General features: G+C 41.0%; 1 protein-coding gene and 1 long non-coding RNA gene across 2 annotated transcripts in view; one reads left to right on the top strand and one right to left on the bottom strand.

Moving 5' to 3' along the window:
- LOC133552483 (uncharacterized) overlaps window positions 1-25,381 on the top strand; it is a 179,384-nt gene that overhangs the window by 14,231 nt on the left and 139,772 nt on the right. The gene's annotated exons all lie outside the window — the stretch shown is intronic.
- Window positions 1-25,381, bottom strand: part of fgf16 (fibroblast growth factor 16) — a 38,270-nt gene that overhangs the window by 4,661 nt on the left and 8,228 nt on the right. The window contains exon 2 of the mRNA XM_061899684.1: window positions 19,277-19,380. Coding sequence (XP_061755668.1) covers window positions 19,277-19,380 — 104 coding nt within the window. The remainder of the gene's footprint in view (window positions 1-19,276; window positions 19,381-25,381) is intronic.

Genomic DNA, 25,381 nt, shown 5'->3' with positions numbered 1-25,381 from the left:
CAACTTTGCGCCTAGAACAATCCGGATGGTTATTTTCCTCTTTGTTCCGGAGGACACCACGACCTCTGTTTCCAAATATAATTTAAAATGTGGAATCGTCCGACCACAGAACTCCTTTCCACTTTACATCAGTCCATCTTAGATGAGCTCGGGCCCAGCGAAGCCAGCGGCATTCCTTGGTGTTGTTGATAAATGGGTTTGGCTTTGCATAGCAGAGTTTTAACTTGCACTTACAGACGTAGCAACCAACTGTAGTTACTGACAGTGGTTTTATGAAGTGTTCCTGAGCCCATGTGGTGATATCCTTTACACACTGATGTCAGTTTTTGATGCAGTACCGCCTGAGAGTTCAAAAGTCCGTAATATCATCGCTTACGTGCAGTGATTTCTCCAGATTCTCTGAACTTTTTGATGATTTTACGGACCGTAGATGGTAAAATCCCTAAATTCCTTGCAATAGCTCGCTGAGAAATGTTGTTCTAAAACTGTTTGACATTTTGCTTACAAATTGGTGACCCTCACCCCATCCTTGTTTGTGAATTACTTAGCATTTCATGGAAGCTGCTTTTATACCCAATCATGGCACCCACCTGTTCCCAATTAGCCTGCACACCTGTGAAGTGAAGTGAATTATATTTATATAGCGCTTTTTCTCTAGTGACTCAAAGTGCTTTACATAGTGACACCCAATATCTAAGTTACATTTAAACCAGTGTGGGTGGCACTGGGAGCAGGTGGGTAAAGTGTGTTGCCCAAGGACACAACGGCAGTAACTAGGATGGTGTAAGCGGGAATCGAACCTGCAACCCTCAAGTTGCTGGCACGGCCACTCTACCAACCGAGATGTTCCAAATAAGTGTTTGATGAGTATTTCTCAACTTTATCAGTATTTATTGCCACCTTTCCCAACTTCTTTGTCACGTGTTGCTGGCATCAAATTCTAAAGTTAATGATTATTTGAAAAAAAATATATATTTATCAGTTTGAACATCAAATATGTTGTCTTTGTAGCATATTCAACTGAATATGGCTTGAAAAGGATTTGCAAATCATTGTATTCTGTTTATATTTACATCTAACATAATTTCCCAACTCATATGGAAACAGGGTTTGTAAATGTATTTCTGTTTTGTTGTGTAATGTATGACTGTTATTTTGAAGGTTGTGTAAGCGGATGTGCTTTTATTGTGTTAAGTAACTCACAAAAGAAAAGGGAACAGGAAGTTGGTAGCGTCTGAATGTCACGGTTAGGACGACACCACGGTAAAGAGTATATGTGAAGGTGAAATAGAAAACTAACAGTTAAAAGGATTCTAGCGCCAGTTGAAAGGGAAACAAGGTAAATTGTTGCAGTTGTTTAGTTAGTTTTAAATGTACACATGTTCAATGCTTAAGTACAACATATTCTAATGCAGTGGTTCTCAAATGGGGGTACGCGTACCCCTGGGGGTACTTGAAGGTATGCCAAGGGGTACGTGAGATTTTTTACAAATATTCTAAAAATAGCAACAATTCAAAAATCCTTTATAAATATATTTATTGAATAATACTTCAACAAAATATGAATGTAAGTTCATAAAGTGTGAAAAGAAAGACAACAATGCAATATTCAGTGGTGACAGCTAGATTTTTTGTGGACATGTTCCATAAATATTGATGTTAAAGATTTATTTTTTTGTGAAGAAATGTTTATAAGTAAGTTGATGAATCCAGATGGATCTCTATTACAATCCCCAAAGAGGGCACTTTAAGTTGATGATTACTTCTATGTGGAGAAATCTTTATTTATAATTGAATTACTTGTTTATTTTTCAACAAGTTTTTAGTTATTTTTATATCTTTTTTTCCAAATAGTTCAAGAAAGATCACTAGAAAATGAGCAATATTTTGCACTGTTATACAATTTAATAAATCAGAAACTGATGACATAGTGCTGTATTTTACTTCTTCATCTCTTTTTTTCAACCAAAAATACTTTGCTCTGATTAGGGGGTACTTGAATTTAAAAAAAAAAATGTTCACAGGGGGTACATCACTGAAAAAAGGTTGAGAACCACTGTTCTAATGTACCATTTATCTTGTATGCTTGCTCATTAGCTCTTACGTTGGTCATTGGGCACACGGTGAAGGATGTAAAAAAAAAAAGGACCTATTTGACCATCAGTTCCAGACCTTAATTTCAACAGAGTGACACACGACAAAGCTTAAACAATTTAGAAGAAGTCTGGAGCAAAAGTCATGGAGAATTTTCTGAAAATAAAAAAATGACGGTTAATAATTTAATATTATTGTTGTTTTCATCTTTTTCTTGCTGTATATTTTGATTACTACTGCATTTATTTTGTAATTAGACCGACTTAAGTCCTGTTCGGCATGTGTATGTGAAATAATAGTCCTTGTGATTAACACATGGCTTCATTTCATTGGACAAGGTCAGACCTGTTCAACTGTAAGTAGTTTAGACGTACCTATTGAGTACAAGTCAGATAAAGAGGAAGATGTCTAATTCAATGTTGATATTTGAGTGGGTGCTGACGTCAAAACGTGGCCTTGCACTAGATTGCTGACGTACATAATTCACCTGTCATTCATGTCACATTTTTTGATTTGGTAATGTGCCTTGCCAGTTAATATCTAAATGTCCTCCATAAAGGAAACACAATTGGTCTTTATTTTAGTCAAATCATTTATAAAAGGTAAACAGGCAAGGCTCTGAGCAAGGAGCTACTCAACAGCTAAGCGAACAAAAGCACACAAGCTAAACATACGTAAATGTGTCCTTAATTGAACAACTTTGCCCTCTAAAACAGTTTACTTTTCAATATAGACAAGTATCAAATTAATCATAGTTTCATATCATTTAAAAATCCAACTCCTTAATGCGGAAGCATGTTAAAAAGTATCCAGTCGCAAAATGTCTGTCATTCTTTGACTTACTTTGGCCACTGGCTGTCGTTAAAAACAATTACCACATCGAGGAGCTCCTGCTAAAGATGGAACCTTTGGCAGAAATACCGGACAATTCTACAAACTTTATGGCCGGCTCACATCGTGGTCACTCCGTGATCACGTACGACCGCCAGACACTTCTGGATGTGGACATATCGGGCCGTTTTGGACTGATAGACGCGTGCTTGCTAGACCTGCTAACTAGCACGGGAATACTTCGCCGGCTACATCCAGTGGCCTGTGAAGCAGCGGAGTATAGTAGCAGCGGGGGCCGTCTACGGAGCAGACGCCAGCGGTGTGATCGGAAACGCGGATGCCAAGCGGGGCTAAAAACAAAGCAGAAGGCTAATCCCCACAGAACACCACTTCCCTCCATCCTGAAGCCGGATTTATTTAACTGTTACAACGTGTAAATGGAATAAAACAAACAACATGTTTACTTGACCCTCTTCCTGGGAAACTGATCAAGGAGCTCTTTGTATTATTAGGTCCATCAGTGCTAAATTATAAACTTATCACTTTCCTCGGGCACTGTTCCCCTAGCATTCAAAAAAGCGGTTATTCATCCTCTTCTTAAAAGACCTAACCTCGATCCTGACCTCATGGTAAACTTCCGACCGGTGTCTCACCTTCCCTTTATTTCAAAAATCCTCGAAAAAATTGTTGCGGAGCAGTTAAATGAACACTTAGCGTCTAACAATCTATGTGAAACCTTTCAATCCGGTTTCAGGGCAAATCACTCCACGGAGACAGCCCTCGCAAAAATGACTAATGATCACCGCTAGGTGACGTCATACGCAAATACGGTGTTAGCTTTCACTGTTATGCTGATGACAACCAACTCTACATGCCCCTAAAGCTGACCAACATGCCGGATTGTAGTCAGCTGGAGGCGTGTCTTAATGAAATCAAACAATGGATGTCCGCTAACTTTTTGCAACTCAACGCCAAAAAAACGGAAATGCTGATTATCGGTCCTGCTAGACACCGAACTCTATTTAATAATACAACTCTAACATTTGACAACCAAACAATTAAACAAGGTGACTCGGTAAAGAATCTGGGTATTATCTTCGACCCAACTCTCTCCTTTGAGGCACACATTAAAAGCGTTACTAAAACGGCCTTCTTTCATCTCCGTAATATCGCTAAAATCCACTAAAGACGCTGAGATCATTATCCATGCGTTTGTTACTTCTCGTCTTGATTACTGTAACGTATTATTTTCGGGTCTCCCCATGTCTAGCATTAAAAGATTACAGTTGGTACAAAATGCGGCTGCTAGACTTTTGACAAGAACAAGAAAGTTTGATCACATTACGCCTGTACTGTATATACCTTTATATACATATATACATACATATATACCTGTACTGTATATACCTTTATATACATATATACATACATATATACCTATACTGTATATACCTTTATATACATATATACATACATATATACCTATACTGTATATACCTTTATATACATACATACATACATATATACCTGTACTGTATATACCTTTATATACATACATATATACCTATACTGTATATACCTTTATATACATATATACATATACTGTGTATACCTTTATATACATATATACATACATATATACCTGTACTGTATATACCTTTATATACATATATACATACATATATACCTGCACTGGCTTCCTGTGCACTTAAGATGTGACTTTAAGGTTTTACTACTTACGTATAAAATACTACACGGTCTAGCTCCATCCTATCTTGCAGATTGTATTGTACCATATGTCCCGGCAAGAAATCTGCGTTCAAAGGACTCCGGCTTATTAGTGATTCCCAAAGCCCAAAAAAAGTCTGCGGGCTATAGAGCGTTTTCATTTCGGGCTCCAGTACTCTGGAATGCCCTCCCGGTAACAGTTCGAGATGCCACCTCAGTAGAAGCATTTAAGTCTCACCTTAAAACTCATTTGTATACTCTAGCCTTTAAATAGACTCCCTTTTTAGACCAGTTGATCTGCCGTTTCTTTTCTTTTTCTTCTATGTCCCACTCTCCCTTGTGGAGGGGGTCCGATCCGGTGGCCATGTACTGCTCGCCTGTGTATCGGCTGGGGACATCTCTGCGCTGCTGATCCGCCTCCGCTTGGGATGGTTTCCTGCTGGCTCCGCTGTGAACGGACGGGACTCTCGCTGCTGTGTTGGATCCGCTTTGGACTGGACTTTTGCGACTGTGTTGGATCCATTATGGATTGAACTTTCACAGTATCATGTTAGACCCGCTGGACATCCATTGCTTTCCTCCTCTCCAAGGTTCTCATGGTCATCATTGTCACCGACGTCCCACTGGGTGTGAGTTTTCCTTGCCCTTATGTGGGCCTACCGAGGATGTCGTAGTGGTTTGTGTTGTGGTTTGTGGAGCCCTTTGAGACACTAGTGATTTAGGGCTATATAAGTAAACATTGATTGATTGATTGATTTGGCCCTTGAGGCAATATCAAATTAATATTAGATCTGGTCCACCGGTATTAAACAGCGGCGGTGTCGCTGTAACACTGCATTCACCGCTAATACTCATACTTGCTAACCCCCTCCCCCCCCCCACCCCCAAAAGGAGACTCCCAAATTTCTGTGCACCTCATGAAAATCACAGAGGGCAACCATTCTCCCAAATTTCTCCCGATTCCTACCTGGACAACAATATTGGGGGCGTGCCTTAAAGGCACTGCCTCAAGCGTCTGCTTTTCCTACGTAGAAACAGCGTGCTGGCCTAGTCACATAATATATATGTGGCTTTTACACACACACACACGCTAATGCAATGAAAGCTTGGTCAACAGCCATACAGGTCACACTGAGGGTGGCCGTATAAACAACTTTAAGACTGTTACAAATATGTGCCACACTGTGAACCAACACTAAACGAGAATGACAAGCAAATTTCGGGAGAACATCCGCACTGTAACATAACATAAACACAACAGAACAAACACACAGAACCCCTTGCAGCACTACCTCTTCCTGGACGCTGAAATTTAAAAATGTATTATTAGCCTGTGGGAAAAGTTCATTTTGATATTTACCTGAGAAGGCTGCAAATAGAAAAGAGGCATTCAATTTCTATTTAAATTTGATTTGATATGCTATTGCTATTTTTAAATTATTAGTATTATTTGAACCTGGATTTTGCATGTCACTATAAAGTTATATAAGTCTCGCTTGTTCAATATTCAATGCAAAACTTGTTTGGGTCCCTATTAAAAGGTTCATTTGTTCTACCTTGGCCCGCGGCTTTGTTCACTTTTAAATTTTGGCCCACTCTGTGTTTGAGTTTGACACCCCTGCTCTAGTACCACTGACCATTTCCTGCATGACTTAAAATCACTGCAACACTTAACTGCTGATAAGTGTCGTCACAACTCTTACATCATAATACAACTTATAAATTACCACTATTTTCCAATAAGTTCCTCTTCGTGTTAGTGTTTTAATGTGTGCCAAAAACTCAAAGAAAGAAATAACATCCATCCACCCATTTTCTACCGCTTATTCCCTTTTTTTGGGGTCGCGGGGGGCGCTGGCGCCTATCTCAGCTACAATCGGGCGGAAGGTGGGGTACACCCTAGACAAGTCGCCATCGCAGCGCCAACACAGATAGACAACATTCACACACTAGGGACCATTTAGTGTTGCCAATCAACCTATCCCCAGGTGCATGTCTTTGGAGGTGGGAGGAAGCCGGAGTACCCGAAGGGAACCCATGCATTCACGGGGAGAACATGCAAACTCCACACAGAAAGATCCCGAGCCTGGATTTGAACCCAGGACTGCAGGACCTTCGTATTGTGAGGCAGACGCACTAACCCCTCTGCCACCGTGAAGCCCTGAAAGAAATAACAGTGCATAGAAAATTTGAAATACACCCTTCATAACATGATTTCTTCATGCTTTTCACCCTAGTCTATAAAATCCGCTACACCTCCCTGATACCGAAGTACATGTCAAACTACTTCCTTAACGTAAATAACCGCCATAACCACAACACCAGGGGGAGCGCCACAAACCACGTTAAACCCAGATTCTGATCTAACAAAGGTCTTAACTCATTCTCTTTCTATGCCACATCAATGTGGAATGCACTCCCAACAGGTATAAAAGTAAGTGCATCTCTATATTCCTTCAAAAGCGCTCTAAAACAACACCTCCAGGCAACTTCAACACTTTACTAATACCCTCCTCCATTCACATCCCATCTCCCCGGATTATAAACAACTCAAATGTACTTCTAATGTATATACTTGTTCTTATGCTATGTGAACTCACTATGTTCTCTGCTGGCTGTACATATCCTACTAAATAAGACCTACACTGTTTCAATGTCCACATTTCTCTGTTGATGCAATTGTTGATGACTGAAGTTCTGATATCAACCAAAGCTCCTCATCCCACCCCCCGGATTGTAAATAATGTCAATAATTCAATGTATATACTATGATGATTAACTTGTGTGATGACTGTATTATGTTGATAGTATATATTTGTACCATTAATTGATTAACGTGGACCCCGACTTAAAGAAGTTGAAAAACTTATTGGGGTGTTACCTTTTAGTTGTCAATTGTACGGAATATGTACTGTACTGTGCAATCTACTAATAAAAGTATCAATCAATCAATCAAAAACCCCACTTTGAGGGCAAAGGATAAAAACCTGAGATTAAAACACACTTAATGTCCATCTTAAAAGGGCCCCTCTAATGCTGACAACATTTACACGTTTACACATTACATAGTTCTGGAACTAAAAAGGATGTCTACAGGGAAAATTCTACAGTCGTGATTGACGGCGAGTTTCAGGACATGTTTTTTGGAGCTAAAGTGTGCCTGCCGACATCACCTACACAAAACTGGAGGCAATTCCATATCGCATAGTCTGTGTTTTTGTGGCATCTTCATCGCCAGCCACGTCATTTTCACAAATAATTTGAAGGACTTATCAAATATGTCTGCCAGAAGTATTGGTGCAGGTTGTAGCAATACAACTATAGAAGTGGGTCAGCTTACCTACATTTCCGAATAATGGGAATTTGAGGAAAGTATGGACCTCTGTAGTCAAAATGGGAAGGACCAAGTGAGAGGAGTGTAGTCCTCAGCCATCATTGTGAAGAAGAAGGGTTTTGGTTGGATTTCAGTCAGTTAGGGTGAAAATATTTTGAAAGGCTCAAGCCAAATGCAATCCTGAAAATTAGGAGCCTTCTCAAGGGGAGAAAGACTGAGTCGGAATATGTGGAAACTCTGATTAAAAAAAAAAATAATCATTTTTTTTAACATTTATATAACCAGGGAAAAAAATCCCATTGAGATTGAAAACTGTAAGGACCGGGTCGCATCGTGGTGTGGAGTTCGTTCTCCCAGGAATGCAGCGTGAAGGTAGGAACATATGATTTATTTAGAAATAAATCAGACTTTAACAAAGAAAAACGTGCTCAAAGCACAGAAAGCAAAAAACAAAGGGGCTATCGTGGGAGCTAGCAAATAAAAGAGCCTAGCGGGTAAACGAGCAGGTACAAAAGTTGTCATCCGTTGCGTATTGCAAATTAGGAAGCCAGACTGACTGGCTTAAAAAATGTCAGTGATTACAAAACAGGTGCGCGTCCGGAAAAAGCAGCAGGTGAAAATAATAAGTAACTATGGTAAGCAACTCGGAGGTGCACAAACACGAACCAAAGGAGTCCAAAACCAACAGAAAACACAAGTGACTCAAAACTCCAATCAGAATATGATCCTTTTTTAAAGGAGACCTGGCCAAGAGGCAGCAAAATTCCACATCAAATGACATTAAATGACAGAATGGACCTCAAGTAAAACATTTACAGCTAACTGAGGCTCTTTCAAATGCTCTCAGTTTAGATTTAAAAGCATTTAAAGATACAAATCCAGTAAGCTTCCAGTCTCTTTGTGACATGTTCCAAGCACAAGGAGCTGCATAGACAACAGTTTTCCCCCCAATTCAGTGCGAGCAAAAGAGACCGAGAGCAACATCTGATGGTTGGATCTAAGAGCATAAGAGTTCGTACTTCTCTGTGAAATCCATGTACAAATGTAATCAGGCAAAAGTCCCAGAAAAGCCTTTTAAATAAAAGTGTACCAATGACACCGTCTCCTAGTGCGGTGGTCCACATACACCGGGCTCAAATTTTTTATTCATTTTTGTTTTGTTTTTTGTTTTGATTAAATCAACATAAAAAACACAAGATACACGTACAATTAGTGCACCAACCCCAAATAACGCTACTTTTCATGACAAAATATATAAATAAAAAAATAATAATTTTAGTTTTAATTTATTCACCAGTTGATCAATAAAAGGTTTATAAGTGAAAAACAAAATATTAAGAAGTTGAGCCACTAATTTTCAATTTCCCGTCCTTCTCTACTGATGTTTTCCTCAAAATGAAAGAACATGAGGAAACACCGGCTATGATGTCTGTGGACGAGCAATTACCGATTCTTGTATATTTCCTTTCTGCTCATAATGTTAACCATATCAGTTTTCAAGTAATCATGGGCCAAAACGAGAAAAACATGCAATTGGTTGATCAAAACAATATTTTAAATGCGTTTCTCCCCACTGTCTATGCGGGGAAAATGGGATCCAGCATATTGAGTCTGGCGTTGGAAAGCTGGCATTTCAAGTGCAATAAGTTAGCATATTTTTCCCACTATAGGCGCACCTAAAATCCTTTCATTTTCTCAAAAATCGACAGTGCGCTTTATAACCCGGTGCGTCTAATGTACGGATTAATTCTGGTTGTGCTTGCCAACCTCGAAGCAGTTTTATTTGGTGTAATGATAAGTGTGACCAGTAGATGGTAGTCACACATAAGAGGTATGTGTAGACTACAATATGACACCAAAACTTTAAATGTTCCATTGAAAATATAGAACATTACACACGGCGCTCAAAAATCTGTCAAAATGTTTTAGTATGACTTTGTTAAGCTATGAAGCCGCAAACCTTGATGTATTTTAGGCGCAATGTGGCTCCCGTAGTCCAACATACAAGTACTATGGTGTGTGTATAAGGACCGCAAAACGCCACCCATTAGCAGACATATTATCTGGCAACTTTTGCATAATTTAACTGATAATTGATATAATTCCACTAACCTACTCGGTGGCCTAGTGGTTAGAGTGTCCGCCCTGAGATGGGTAGGTTGTGAGTTCAAACCCCGGCGAGTCATACCAAAGACTATAAAAACTGGACCCATTACCTCCCTGCTTGGCACTCAGCATCAAGGGTTGGATTTGGGGGTTAAATCACCAAAAAGGAATCCCGGGCGCGGCCACTGCTGCTGCTCACTGCTCCCCTCACCTCCCAGGGGGTGATCAAGGGTGATGAATCAAATGCAGAGAATAATTTTGCCACACCTGGTGTGTGTGTGTGACAATCATTGGTACTTTTAACTTGAACTTTTCTAACCAGCTGTTGTATGTAAATACGCCATCGTAATAAAGTAGCGTAAAGTTCTAACTTATATCCGTCAATAAACTCCCTATGAAAGCGCTAAAAACTACCGGTGTAGTGAGTTTACATTATTCACCCAAGGGACTTTAGTTATTAGAGAGTTCCGGTGTTGTTGTTGCACTAGTGAGTCACGGATGAGGAGATGCTGCTCTGTTACTGATTGAAGTGAAGTCTGAATGTCATTAAAACACTTCTTCCACTCCCGTCCTTGCACGCTACACCGCTACAACAAAGATGACGGAGAGAAGATGCTGCCGAAGGTGAGCCACGTTAATAAGACCGCACACAAAACTATCAGAAAGTGACTTGAAGATGATCTGTAAAACATAATCTATGCAACATTTTGACCAAATAACCACCATTACATGTTATGAACACCACAAGGAAGTGTTTAAATGTAGAAAAAAAATCATAATATGACTCCTTTGATGCGCCTTATAATCAGGTGGACCTTTTGTATGAAAATAGACCTGAATAAACCCGCTCATCGGCAGTGTGCCTTATGGTCCGGAAAATATGGTATTTACTAGGGCTGCGAATCTTTGGCTGTCCCACAATTGGATTCAATATCGATTCTTGGGGTGACGATTCAATAATATATCGATTTTTTCGATTCGATTCGATTCTCGATTCAAAAACGATATTTTTCCGATTCAAAAGGATTCTGTATGCATTCAATACATAGATTTCAGCAGGATCTACCCCAGTCTGCTGACATGCTAGCAAAGTAGTAGATCATTTTTTAAAAAGCTTTTATAATTTTAAAGGACAGTGTTTTATCAACTGAGTGCAATAATGTACATTTGTTTTAACTATTAAACGAACCAAAAATATGACTTATTTTATCTTTGTGAAAACATTGGACACAGTGTGTTGTCCAGCTTATGAGATGCCATGCAAGTGTAAGCCACTGTTCTTTTTTACATATTTTTATAAATGTCTAATGATAATGTCAATGAGGAGTTTTTAATAACTGCTATGCTGAAATTATAACTAATATTGATACTGTTGTTGATAATATTCATTTTTGTTTCACTACTTTTGTTTTGTTCTGTGTGGTGTTTGTGTCTCCTCTCAATTGCTCTGTTTATTGCAGTTCTGAGTGTTGCTGGCTCAGGTTCGGTTTTGGAATTGGATTGCATTGTTATGGTATTGCTGTGTAGTGGTTTGTTGGATTGATAAAAAAAAAAAAAGAGAATGTATTCGAATAGATTTTTACCCTCAACCCCTAGTATTTACCAATTACTCAACAACTAATTGATATTACGGGAAATGACTGGCAGATTCATTTATGGCGCTAAAACTACAGAAAGAGAGCTTGTTAGTGACATTTCGGTCATCAATGGGTCCTTCAAGTCAAGTGCAGCAAGTGGCCATGGCGTCCCCTCGCTAGCGTGCATCATTAAGCAACATGGAAGCTGAAATGAAGCAGCAGAAACTCATTTGGGCAGGTGCTCATTATGACAAGAGGAGGGCGAGTCATTAAGGGTGACTTTTCACTTTGCATTCCTCACTCGCTCTGCAGACCTGCTGAACTCTCATTGTGCATCAGGCAGGGGGGGCGGGGGGATCGTTTCTCTCCCCGTAACGCAGCATGAACGCTTAACGGGCGTGCACACACACACACACACACACACACACACACACACACACAAAGCAAGCGTCTCTAAAAGCTATCCTGACAGCACAGCGTGAGCGATGGCTGCAGGTTCAGCAGGTGAGAGCGAGCTGGCCGGCTGCGTGTGGGAGAGCCGTGAGACGACACAGGAGCAGGTAACTCCTCTGCTGCCAAGACCGCTGGTTCTGTTCCGTAACAAGAGGGAGAACCCCCTGGACTGGGCCCAAATCCAAGAACCAAGGCTTCCTACTCCTGCTGCGATTGGTCGATTGGCCCCTCTCTGGCCTTTTGGCACGTCAAGCAAAGTGATTGTGAAGCAACATTGGAGTTGATTGGCTGTGCAGAGCTGTTGTCTGTAAACAGCACCCCGGGGGGCACATGACTGCACCCCGGGGGGCACATGACTGCACCCCGGGGGGCACATGACTGCACCCCGGGGGGCACATGACTGCACCCCGGGGGGCACATGACTGCACCCCGGGGGGCACACGACTGCACCCCGGGGGCACACGACTGCACCCCGGGGGCACACGACTGCACCCCGGGGGCACATGACTGTACCCCGGGGGGCACATGACCGCACCCCGGGGGGCACATGACTGCACCCCGGGGGCACATGAGTGCACCAGCGTCCTATTGGACACCAACTTAATGGCATCACAAGCTCGTCGGGGGCTGGTGGAGGCAGAAGAGACCCTCTTCCTGCTTAGGGACAGCACATTGGTCCCTCTGAGATTCATAGTAAATACAGTATATTCCAGACCAGGGGTCACCAACGTGGTCGCCCGTAAGGACCAGATGAGTCGCCCGCTGGCCTGTTCTAAAAATAGCTCAAATAGCAGCACTTACCAGTGAGCTGCCTCTATTTTTTTAATTGTATTTATTTACTAGCAAGCTGGTCTCGATTTGCTCAACATTTTTAATTCTAAGAGAGACAAAACTCAAATAGAATTTCAAAATCCAAGAAAATATTTGAAAGGCTTGGTCTTCACTTGTTTAAATAAATTCATTTATTTTTTTACTTTGCTTCTTATAACTTTCAGAAAGACAATTTTAGAGAAAAAATACAACCTTAAAAATGATTTTAGGATTTTTAAACACATATACCTTTTTACCTTTTAAATTCCTTCCTCTTCTTTCCTGACAATTTAAATCAATATTTAAGTAATTGTATTTGTTTTGTTGTAAAGAATAATAAATACATTTGAATTTAATTCCTCATTTTAGCTTCTGTTTTTTCGAGGAAAAATATTTGTGAATATTTCTTCAAACTTATGATTAAAATTCAAAAAAATTATTCCGGCAAATCTGGAAAATCTGTAGAATCAAATTTAAATCTTATTTCAAAGTCTTTTAGAATTTTTTTTTTAAATTTTCGTTCTGGAAAATCTAGAATAAATAACGATTTGTCTTTGTTAGAAATATAGCTTGGTCCAATTTATGTATTCTAACAAAGTGCAGATTGGATTTTAACCTATTTAAAACACGTCATCAAAAATATATATTTATTGTAAGAGATCATTAAGATGATCAGTGTTTCCACAAAGATAAATATCATTAATTATTAATAATAACATAAATTGCAATTTTAAATTTCCAAGAAGTTTCGTCTTGAACACGTCGTGTAATGATGACGTGTACGCAAGACGTCACAGGTTTTTAGGAAGTATGAGCGCTGCACACACACACAGCTAAAAGTCGTCTGCTTTAACGGCATAATTACACAGTATTTTGGAGATCTGTGTTGCTGAATCTTTTGCAATTTGTTCAATTAATATTGGAGAAGTCACAGTAGAAAGATGGAGTTGGGAAGCTTTAGCCTTTAGCCACACAAACACATGGTGATTCCTTGTTTAAAATTCCTGGAGGTGAAACTTTACTATGGATCAGAGCGGTCAAGCCAACATGAATCACGACGGAATGTCAACCAGCAGTTTTCGGTGAGAAAATTGTGGTAAAAAGTCGCTTTTTACCAGAGAAAAGCTGAGCTTGTGCCGTCCATAGCGGCCGTCGACTTCCCTGAGACACTGGCGTCAACACACCCGTGGACCTCCGACTATCAGGTACTATTAAACTCACTAAAACACTAGCAACACAATAGTAAAATAAGAGATTTCCCAGAATTATCCTAGTAAATGTGTCTAAAAACATCGGAATCCGTCCCAAAGTTTTTTTGTTTTTTTTTCTAGTCCATCGCTATCAATATCCTCAAACACAAATCTTTCATCCTCGCTCAAATTAATGGGGAAATTGTCGTTTTCTCGGTCCGAATAGCACTTTTTGTTGGAGGCTCCCATTGAAAATAATGTGAATATGTGAGGAGCCCTCACACGTGTGACGTCATTGTCTTCAGGTAGAGGCAGGGCTTTTCTCTTAGCACCGAAAGTTGCGAACTTCTCTACTAAATCCTTTCAGCAAAAATATGGCACTATTGCGAAATGATGAAGTATGACACATAGAATGGAGCTGCTATCCCCTTCAAAATAAGAACATCTCATTTCAGGAGGCCTTTAATGCGCCTGGACAAAAACAGACCTTTCATCGGCGGTGTGCCCTATGGTCCAGAAAATACGGTAGACTTTTAAAAGTGTGTCCGGTCCACTGAAGGTTAGGTTGAACAGCATGCATCAAGCAGGTGGATGCCCTAAAAGACTTGGCTAATAGAGCTCCTGTTTGAGTCAGGTGTCCCCCTTCCTCCCCCAGTCCCTACCTGGGGTCAAAGCACCAGGATGCCAGACTCTGATAGCGCAGTAACAATATCTGCACTCTCAACAAAATGGGCGTGCTTCCAGGTAGAAAGGTGGCCTCTGTTTGAAATGCTCCGAGTCGCGGGGAGGGGTACCGGCCCCTGAGAGGCCCCCAGGTAATGCCGTGGGACACCTGATACACATAACCCTCACATACTTCCCCCCCCTTTCTTTGTCTTCATCTCTTTCCTCCCTCTTGAGATAAAACAACTCTGCAGGCATGACAAAGAGGGGAGATTCTTGCCAAGCAAACAAACCGCTTGCTGCCATATTTAACCGGAAAGGTCATCAAGTTCACCGGCAACACGCCTCCGAAGGTCACTTTAGGGTCATTTTTTTTCTTTCTAAAAGGCTAAACTTTGATTCCCAAGCTTTTGTTTCTAGTCCACAGTTTGTCTAAGTTGTGTTAAGATTAGACTTACTGTCGATATGAGGCAGCAGGAAGAGGCGGAGCTACCAGATGAAGTCTGTGAGACTTTTTCAAAAGAACATCATTGTTTTGTCTCACTGCACTTTCCCATCCAGAAGCCTTGATAGCACATTAAATCCCACATGATTACGTGTGTATGCTACAAAAAACTTTCTGGGGCTCATAACTGAGCATTTACAGAAAGAAAAAGTGTTTTCGCTCAAGAAAAGTGCATTTTTATACAACAGAGTGCCGGACTTCTCTTAGAAAATGACTTCAAGTTTAAGACTTCTCCAAAATGGTTAACATAGTCATGAATAAAGCAATAAAATCATTCAATAAATCCGCTCCTATAGAACACGCCAGTCAAAAATCCTCTATGAAAGGAGTGCATTGGAAGTTTGAGAGAAACGCCAATCAAAGATCTTCTATTTAACAGGAAAGCCTCGGTAGTTTAAAGGACCTACTTGAAAAATACAAGTCAAAGATCTTCCAAATGTGACAAGTGTGCACTGGAGGTATAAGGGATAGTGCAAAAAATGTAGTCAAAGATTCTTTATGAAAGGAGTGCACTGGAGGTTTAAGAGAAACGCTAATCAAAGATCTTCTATTTAACAGGAAACCCTCCTTAGTTTAAAGGACCTACTTCAAAAATACAAGTCAAAGATCCTGTAAATGTGACAAATGTGCACTGGAGGTATAAGGGATAGTGCAAAAAAATGTAGTCAAAGATGTTCTATGAAAGGAGTGCATTGGAAGTTCGAGAGAAACGCCAATCAAAGATCTTCTATTTAACAGGAAAGCCTTAGTAGTTTAAAGGACCTACTTCAAAAATACAAGTCAAAGATCCTCCAAATGTGACAAGTGTGCACTGGAGGTATAAGGGATAGTGCAAAAAAATGGAGTCAAAGATTCCGTATGAAAGGAGTGCACTGGAGGTTTAAGAGAAACGCTAATCAAAGATCTTCTATTTAACTGGAAAGCCTCGGTAGTGTAAAGGACCCACAAGATCCTCCAAATGTGACAAGTGTGCACTGGAGGTATAAGGGATATTGCAAAAAATGTAGTCAAAGATGTTCTATGAAAGGAGTGCACTGGAGGTTTAAGAGAAACGCTAATCAAAGATCTTCTATTTAACAGGAAACCCTCCTTAGTTTAAAGGACATACTTCAAAAATACAAGTCAAAGATCCTGTAAATGTGACAAATGTGCACTGGAGGTATAAGGGATAGTGCAAAAAAATGTAGTCAAAGATGTTCTATGAAAGGAGTGCATTGGAAGTTCGAGAGAATCGCCAATCAAAGATCTTCTATTTAACAGGAAAGCCTCGGTAGTTTAAAGGACCTACTTCAAAAATACAAGTCAAAGATCCTCCAAATGTGACAAGTGTGCACTGGAGGTATAAGGGATAGTGCAAAAAATGTAGTCAAAGATTCTCTATGAAAGGAGTGTACTGGAGGTTTAAGAGAAACGCTAATCAAAGATCTTCTATTTAACAGGAAACCCTCCTTAGTTTAAAGGACCTACTTCAAAAATACAAGTCAAAGATCCTCCAAATGTGACAAGTGTGCACTGGAGGTATAAGGGATAGTGCAAAAAATGTAGTCAAAGATTCTCTATGAAAGGAGTGCACTGGAGGTTTAAGCGAAACGCCAATCAAAGATCTCCTATTTAACAGGAAAGCCTTAGTAGTTTAAAGGACCTACTTCAAAAATACAAGTCAAAGATCCTCCAAATGTGACAAGTGTGCACTGGAGGTATAAGGGATAGTGCAAAAAATGTAGTCAAAGATTCTCTATGAAAGGAGTGTACTGGAGGTTTAAGAGAAACGCAAATCAAAGATCTTCTATTTAGTTGGTAAGTTTTGGCGGTTTTATGCTAGTCAAATATTCTCTTTATGCGACAGGTGCACTCTTCTGTTTTAATGATGTAGTCCAAAAAGGCGAATCAAAGAGTCTCTGTATGACAGAAGTGCACTGGTGGGTTTAAGTGAACTTATCCCACAGAAAAACTATGGCGGTTTTAATGACCAACTGCAACAACGCTAGTCAAAGAACCTCAAAATGTGACAGGAGTGGCGTGTAAGTTTGAGGGATTGTGCAAAAACGCTAGACAAAGATGATCAATTAGACAGTAAATCTCAGGTGGTTTTAAGGACCTAAAGCAGAGATGCTAGTCAAAGATCCTCCATTTGACAGTAGTGTGTTGGCAGTTTTCAGGACCCACTTCAAAAGATGCTAGTCAAATATTTTTATGCGATAAAAGTGCACTCTTCTGTTTCACTGATCAAGTGCAAAAACTCATATCAAAGATCTTCTATATGACAGGAGTGCATTGAACTGATTTGACAGGAAAGTTAAGGTGGTTTTAAGGACCAACAGTAAACATACTGTTCAAATATCTTTTATGTGACATGAGTGCATTGAGGGTTTGAGATACACTGTAAAAGTCCTGGTCAAAGACATTGTATTAGAAAGATAGGCTTTGGTTATTATAAGGACCTACTGCAAAACCTGCAAAGATCCTCTTAATGTGACAGAAACCCTCTTTTCTTTTATTGATTTACCGGAAAAACAACAATCAAAGATACTCCAATAAAGGAGTACACTGGAGGTTTGAGAGAAACGCTAATCAAAGATCCTCTATCTAACAGGTCAACTTTGGCAGTTTAAAGGACCTACTCCAAAAAAAACAACTAGTCAAAGATCCTCTAAATGTGACAAGCGTGCACTAGAGGTATAAGGGATATTGCAAAAAAGTGTCGTCAAAGATCCTCTATTTGACAGGACTGTGTTGGCGGTTAGAAGGACCTATTTCAAAAATGCAAGTCAATTATTCTCTTTATGCGACAGGTGCACTCTTCCCTTTTAATGATCTCGTGCAAAAACGCAAATCAAAGATCCTCTATATGACAGGACTGCACTGGTGAACTTATTTGACAGGAAAACTATGGCGGTTTTAAGGACCAACTGCAAAACACTAGTCAAAGAGCCTCAAAATGTGACAGGAGTGTACTGAAGGTTTGAGAGTGACTGCAAAAACGTTAGCCAAAGATCATCAATTGGACCGTAAACAAGGGCGGTTTTAAGGACCTAAAGCAGAAATTCTAGCCGAAGATACTGGTTAAGCGACAGGTGCAAAAACTCATATCAAAGATCCTCTATATGACAGGAGTGCATTGGGGGCTTTAAGGAAACTGATTTGACAGGAAAGTTAAGGGGGTTTTAAGGACCTGTAGTAAAAATGCTGGTCAAAGATCCTTTATGTGACATGAGTGCATTGAAGGTTTGAGGTACACTGCAAAAACCCTGGTCAAAGATCCTGTATTAGACACTTAGGCAATGGTAGTTATATGGACCAACTGCAAAACCTGCAAAGATCCTCTCTTTGTGACAGTAGCCCTCTTTTAATGATGTACCGCAAAAACACCAATCAAAGATCCTCTATTTGACAGACTTGCACTGGAGGTTTTAGGGATGCTGCAAAAAAACTAATCACAGATCCTATATTAGTGGTTAAAAAGACCGACTGCAAAACCTGCAAAGATCCTCTTTAAGTGACAGAAGCCCTCTTCTCTTTTAATGATGTACCGCAAAAACACAAATCAAAGATCCTTTATATGACAGATGTGCACTTGAGGTTTTTTAGGGATACTGCAAAAACACTAGTCAAAGATCCTGTATTAGTAAGTTAGGCTTTGGTGGTTATAAGGACCTACTGCAAAACCTGCAAAGATCCTCTCTTTGTGACAGAAGCCCTCGTCTCTTTTAATGATGTACCGCAAAAACAAAAATCAAAGATCTTTTATATGACAAACTTGCACTTGAGGTTTTTTAGGGATACTGCAAAAACACTAGTCAGAGATCATCTATATGTGACAGGCTCTTAGTTTTGATGAGCTACTGCAAAAACACAAGTCAGAGATTCTCTATATGACTGCAAGGTACTGGAGGTTTTAAGGATTGTACAAAAACGCTTGTCAAAGGAACCAAATGGATACTAATTTGGAGTTATTAATAAGTAAACAAAGAGGGTTCTGACTCACCGACCCATAGAGCTCTCCTTTCTCGTTCATGCCGAGGTAGAGTCCGACATCCACGCCTCTGATGCTGACCAGACCCACGGCCAGGCTGATGAACTCCAGGATTCCTACAGAATCAAATATGTCCATGAGGTGTATTCTAGTCTGCAAATATCATTGATGACAATTGGGTTTGAATACATTATGAAATTGCAATTTCAAACGGGGGTGTATATTGTAGCGTCCCGGAAGAGTTAGTGCTGCAAGGGGTCTGGGTATTTTTTCTATTGTGTTACGGTGCGGATGTTCTGCCGAAATGTGTTTGTCATTCTTGTTTGGTGTGGGTTCACAGTGTGGCACATATTTTAACAGTGTTCAAGTTGTTTATACGGCCACCCTCAGTGTGAGCTGTATGGCTGTTGGTCAAGTATGCTTTGCATTCACGTCTGTGTGAAAAGCTGTGGATATTATGTGACTGGGCCGGCATGCGAAGGCTTAATGGCGCTCTGTACTTCTCCCCACGTCCGTGTACACAGCGGTGTTTTACAAAAGTAATACATTTAACTTTTTGAAACGATACCGCTAATTTTGAAACCGATACCGATAATTTCCGATATTACATTTTAAAGCATTTGTCAAGACATCTCTAGTCTCAAACCCCAGGATGCAGAGGCGGCAGGTGAAGTGCAAGTAAAAATATAATTATTGACAAAACGGTGCAGCAAAGGAGTGCACAGAAAATAAATAGGGAAAACCCAAAAGAAACAAAGCAAAATGTTATTGCATCATAGTCTCTGTGGGAGTGTTTTTCAACCTTTTTGGAGGCAAGGCACATTTTTTTCCCACTAAAAACGACAGAGGCACACCATCAGCAGAAAACGTTAAAAAGTTAAACTCCACCAGGTCGTCGTGCCTTATTTTGAGTTTGTTGGTGTTTTCCTGTGTGTAGTGCTTTAGTACTTGCCTTCCTGTTTTGTGGGTGTTTTCCTGGAGCAGTTTCATGTCTTCCTTTGAGCGCTATTCCCCGCGCCTGCTTTGTGTTAGCACGCAAGGCTATTTAAGTTGTTGCTATCCTTCTTTGTGTGGACATTGTCGATTGCCACCTCATGTACCGATGTACTTTGTGGACGCCATCTCTGCTCCGCACGCTGCAAGTTTTTGCTGTCGTCCAGCATTCTGTTTCCGTTTACTTTGTATCCAGTTCTGCCAGAGTTTGTTGTAGACGAATCCCAAGATGCAGAGAAGGAGGGAGTCATTTTGCAGGAAAAAATGATTTTAATTAAAATACTAGAACAAAACCAAAAAAAGCGCGCACAAGGCGGAAAACAAACTAAGCTATAAACAAACAAGACTGGAATCAGGAAACAAAAGACAGTAAGCTACACCAAACAACCAAATATAGCTTACCGCTACACTGACACGACACAAGCAACAGGAGCGACAATAATCCAGCCCTGACTGGAGGACAAAAGCAGGTAGAAATAGGAGTGGGTTGATTGACACCAGGTGTGGCCAGGTGCCAATCAGCCGCAGCTAAGGGAAACCAGCGCACAGGGGAAAAAAAACAGGAAACCGACAAAATAAGAGCACGGACAGGAACTAAAGACAGGGAATACTAAACACAAACAAACTGTCAGGGGCAAGCCTGACAAGTTCAATTTTACTGTTGTTTTGCCATTGCTTTACCTATGCTTTGTTGCTTTTTCCTTTCCCTTTTGTTCACTTTTGGTTTAAGCATTACATACCTTTTACCTGCATGCTGTCTCCCGCTGTGGTCTCTATTGAAATCACAACTAACCATCCTTGTCACACTCCGACTTTTACGCAATTAACTACTAGCTGCCACCCTACTGATACGGAAGAGTATTACATGGTAACCCTGACCAGCTCTACCCAGCACAGACACTAAGCAACGGCATAATATTTGCAGATTATAATGTACACCACCTTCCACTCGAATGCAGCTGAGATAGGCTCCACCGACCCAGAATGGGACAAGCGGTAAAAAATGGATGGATTTGCAAAAAATATTTTTTGGACCAATTAAAGACACGCAACACTAAATTGGCCCTTGTGTGTGAATGTTGTCTGTCTGTTTGTGTTGGCCCTGTGATGAGGTGGCGACTTGTCCAGGGTGTACACCTCCTTCTGCCGGAATGCAGCTGAGATAGGCTCCAGCAACCCCCGCGAGCCCAAAAGGGACAAGCGGTAGCAAATGGATGGACTAATAGGTGAAGTTGCATAATTTCCCACCGCGCACCAGACAATATCTCAAGGCAGACTAGTGTGCTGCGGCACAGTGGTTGAAAAACACTGGTCTACGGCGCTGACATAAGTGAGTATCCTCCTTGCAAATAGGCGCAGGTGCTCAAGCCAGAAGTAAAGTGTCTGGGAAACAAAGACAGACAGGAGGTAGAGCAAAAAATAAAGGTTAAGATATAGGAAGCCAATAATAATGTTCAAACCGTCATGCGGGATCATGTTATGAAATCTGCCTAGCAACAAGTTACCATAGCAACAAGTTACCATTGAAAAGACATGACTTGTAATGAAAACCCTCAAATAGCCTCCATATATTGTTTATTTTTAGTGAGGCATTTATTAGCGAGCAAGCCCATCCATCCATCCATTTCCTACCGCTTGTCCCTTTTGGAAGGCGGCGTACACCCTGGACAAGTCGCCATCTCATCGCAGGGCCAAAACAGATAGACAGACAACATTCACACACTAGGGACCATTTAGTGTTGCCACCCCAGGTGCATGTCTTTGGAGGTGGGAGGGGCCTATCCCCAGGTGCATGTCTTTGGAAGTGGGAGGGGCCTATCCCCAGGTGCATGTCTTTGGAGGTAGCCTTTATTAAAAAAAGAATGTATGGTTGAACAAATTTGTTTCTCACTTGTTTCCTTGCTGCTGTTGATAATACAAACCCCGTTTCCATATGAGTTGGGAAATTGTGTTAGATGTAAATATAAACAGAATACAATGATTTGCAAATCCTTTTCAAGCCATATTCAGTTGAATATGCTACAAAGACAACATATTTCATGTTCAAACTCATAAACTTTATTTTGTTTTGCAAATAATAATTAACTTAGAATTTCATGACTGCAACACGTGACAAAGTAGTTGGGAAAGGGCATGTTCACCACTGTGTTACAAACGTTTGGGAACTGAGGAAACTAATTGTTGAAGCTTTGAAAGTGGAATTTTTTCTCAGTCTTGTTTTATGTAGAGCTTCAGTCCTTCAACAGTCCGGGGTCTCCGCTGTCGTATTTTACGCTTCATAATGTGATGGGAGACAGGTCTGGACTGCAGGCGGGCCAGGAAAGTACCCGCACTCTTTTATTACGAAACCACGCTGTTGTAACACGTGGCTTGGCATTGTCTTGCTGAAATAAGCAGGGGCGTCCATGAAAAAGACGGCACTTAGATGGCAGCATATGTTGTTCCAAAACCCGTATGTACCTTTCAGCATTAATGGTGCCTTCACAGATGTGTAAGTTACCCATGTCTTGTTCACTAATACACCCCCATACCATCACAGATACTGGCTTTTCAACTTTGCACCTATAACAATCCGGATGGTTATTTTCCTCTTTGTTCCCGAGGACACCACGTCCACAGTTTCCAAATATAATTTGAAATGTGGACTCGTCAGCCCACAGAACACTTTTCCACTTTGCATCAGTTTATCTTAGGTGATGTTGGGCCTGGCAAAGCCAGCGGTGTTCCTGGGTGTTGTTGATAAATGGCTTTTGCTTTGCATAGCAGAGTTTTAACTTGCACTTAGAGATGTAGCAACCAACTGTAGTTACTGACAGTGGTTTTATGAAGTGTTCCTGAGCCCATGTGGTGATATCCTTTACACACTGATGTCATTTTTTGATGCAGTACTGCCTGAGGGATGGATCAAAGGTCCGTAATATCATTGCTTACGTGCAGTGATTTCTCCAGATTTTCTGAACCTTTTGATGATTTTAGATGGTAAAATCCCTAAATTCCTTGCAATAGCTCGTTGAGAAATGTTGTTCTAAAACTGTTCGACAATTTGCTTACAAAGTGGTGATCCTCACCCCATCCTTGTTTGTGAATTACTTAGCATTTCATGGCAGCTGCTTTTATACCCAATCATGGCACCCACCTGTTCCCAATTAGCCTGCACACCTGTGGGATGTTCCAAATAAGTGTTTGATGAGCATTCCTCAACTTAATCAGTATTTATTGCCACCTTTCCCAACTTTCTTTGTCACGTGTTGCTGGCATCAAATTCTAAAGTTAATTATTATTTGCAAAAAAAAAAAGTTTATGAGTTTGAACATGAAATATGTTGTCTTTGTAGCATATTCAACTGAATATGGCTTGAAAAGGATTTGCAAATCATTGTATTCTGTTTATATTTACATCTAACACAATTTCCCAACTCATATGGAAACGGGGTTTGTATACCTGCAGCAAGAAAAGAGACAAGATTGAACTCCAATCCAGCTTCATACCAGTGTCGACTTAGACGTGACATTCATGTTTGCACTCGATGCACGGCTGTGAGATCATGCCGATGCTACAAAAAGTTTCCCTGCTTCTGGGGGTCGCCTCTAAACATCAAGCGCCAGCTCGTGAGCGGCGAGGAAGCTGAGCCGCGTGCTGACTCCCAGGAAGCTGTGGTGCAGGTCTGAGGGCGGGAGAAGACAGTCCAACCACCAAGCCAGGACGCCGCCATGCAGAAGTTAGTAGTCGGAGAGGATCCAGCTGGCAGAGTCCGCCGCGCGGCCACCTGGACCCCATCTTCCCCCCCGAGCTCACGCGGCATGCCAAACACTGACGGCGTGCCTTTTTAATCAGAGCCACGTCTGACAAAGAGCTCGCATCTGAACGCTAAGTCGAGCCAGAGGCCGACACCAGGACCACCCATCCTCTGCGCCTGGTTCTTTTGGGGGGGGAGGCTCAAGCTGCATGGAAGCCAGCGTCGCTCCGCTCGGGTGCACACCTGCATGCTTTGCACGGGAACGAGACAGATGTGCAACATGCAGCGCGGCGACACCTGCGGCCCGTGCACTAAGAGGACTCAGGGTGACGCACGACACAATGTTCACCGGGGACTTGACACAGGGGAATATTCCTTTAATTGGCAATCAGCTGCTCTTCAGGTTGAACTAAGTACTTGGGGGTTGTTTGTCTTTTAAAGGCCGACTGAAGTGAGATATTCTTATTCAAACGGGGATAGCAGCTCCATTCTATGTGTCATACTTCATCATTTCACCATATTTTTGCTGAAAGGATTTAGTAGAGGGACTTTCGCTGCTGTGTTGGATCCACTATGGACTGAACTTTTCACAGTATCATGTTAGACACGCTCCACATCCATTGCTTTCAATCCCCTAGAGGGGGGGGGGATGCCCACATATGTGGTCCTCTCCAAGGTTCTCATAGTCATCATTGTCACCGACGTCCCACTGGGTGTGAGTTTTCCTTGCCCTTATGTGGGCCGACTGAGGATGTCGTAGTGGTTTGTGCAGCCCTTTGAGACACTAGTGATTTAGGGCTATATAAATGAACATTGATTGATTGATAGAGAACATCCACGATAAAGTTTGCAACTTTCGGTGCTAAGAGAAAAGCCTTGCCTCAACCGGAAGTCGCAGACGATGACGTCACACGTGTGAGGGCTCCTCACATTTTCACATTGTTTTTAATGGGAGCCTCCAACAAAAAGTGCTATTCGGACCGAGAAAACGACAATTTCCCCATTAATTTGAGCGAGGATGAAAGATTTGTGTTTGAGGATATTGATAGCGATGGACTAGAAAAAAAAAAGATTAAAAAAAATAAGTAAAAAAAAAAATTCTGATGTTTTTAGACACATTTACTAGGATAATTCTGGGAAATCCCCTATCTTTCTATTGTGTTGCTAGTGTTTTAGTGAGTTTAATAGTACCTGATAGTCGGAAGGGTGTGTCCACGGGTGTGTTGACGCCAGTGTCTCAGGGAAGTCGACGGCAGCTTTATGGACGGCACAAGCTCAGCTTTTCTCGGGTAAAAAGCGACTTTTTACCACAATTTTCTCACCGAAACCTGCTGGTTGACATTCTGTCGTGATTCATGTTGGCTTGACCGCTCTGATCCATAGTAAAG

This window comes from Nerophis ophidion, linkage group LG05 (assembly GCF_033978795.1).
Source record: "Nerophis ophidion isolate RoL-2023_Sa linkage group LG05, RoL_Noph_v1.0, whole genome shotgun sequence".
Lineage (NCBI taxonomy): Eukaryota > Metazoa > Chordata > Actinopteri > Syngnathiformes > Syngnathidae > Nerophis > Nerophis ophidion.
This window is presented reverse-complemented; position numbering and strand designations above follow the sequence as displayed.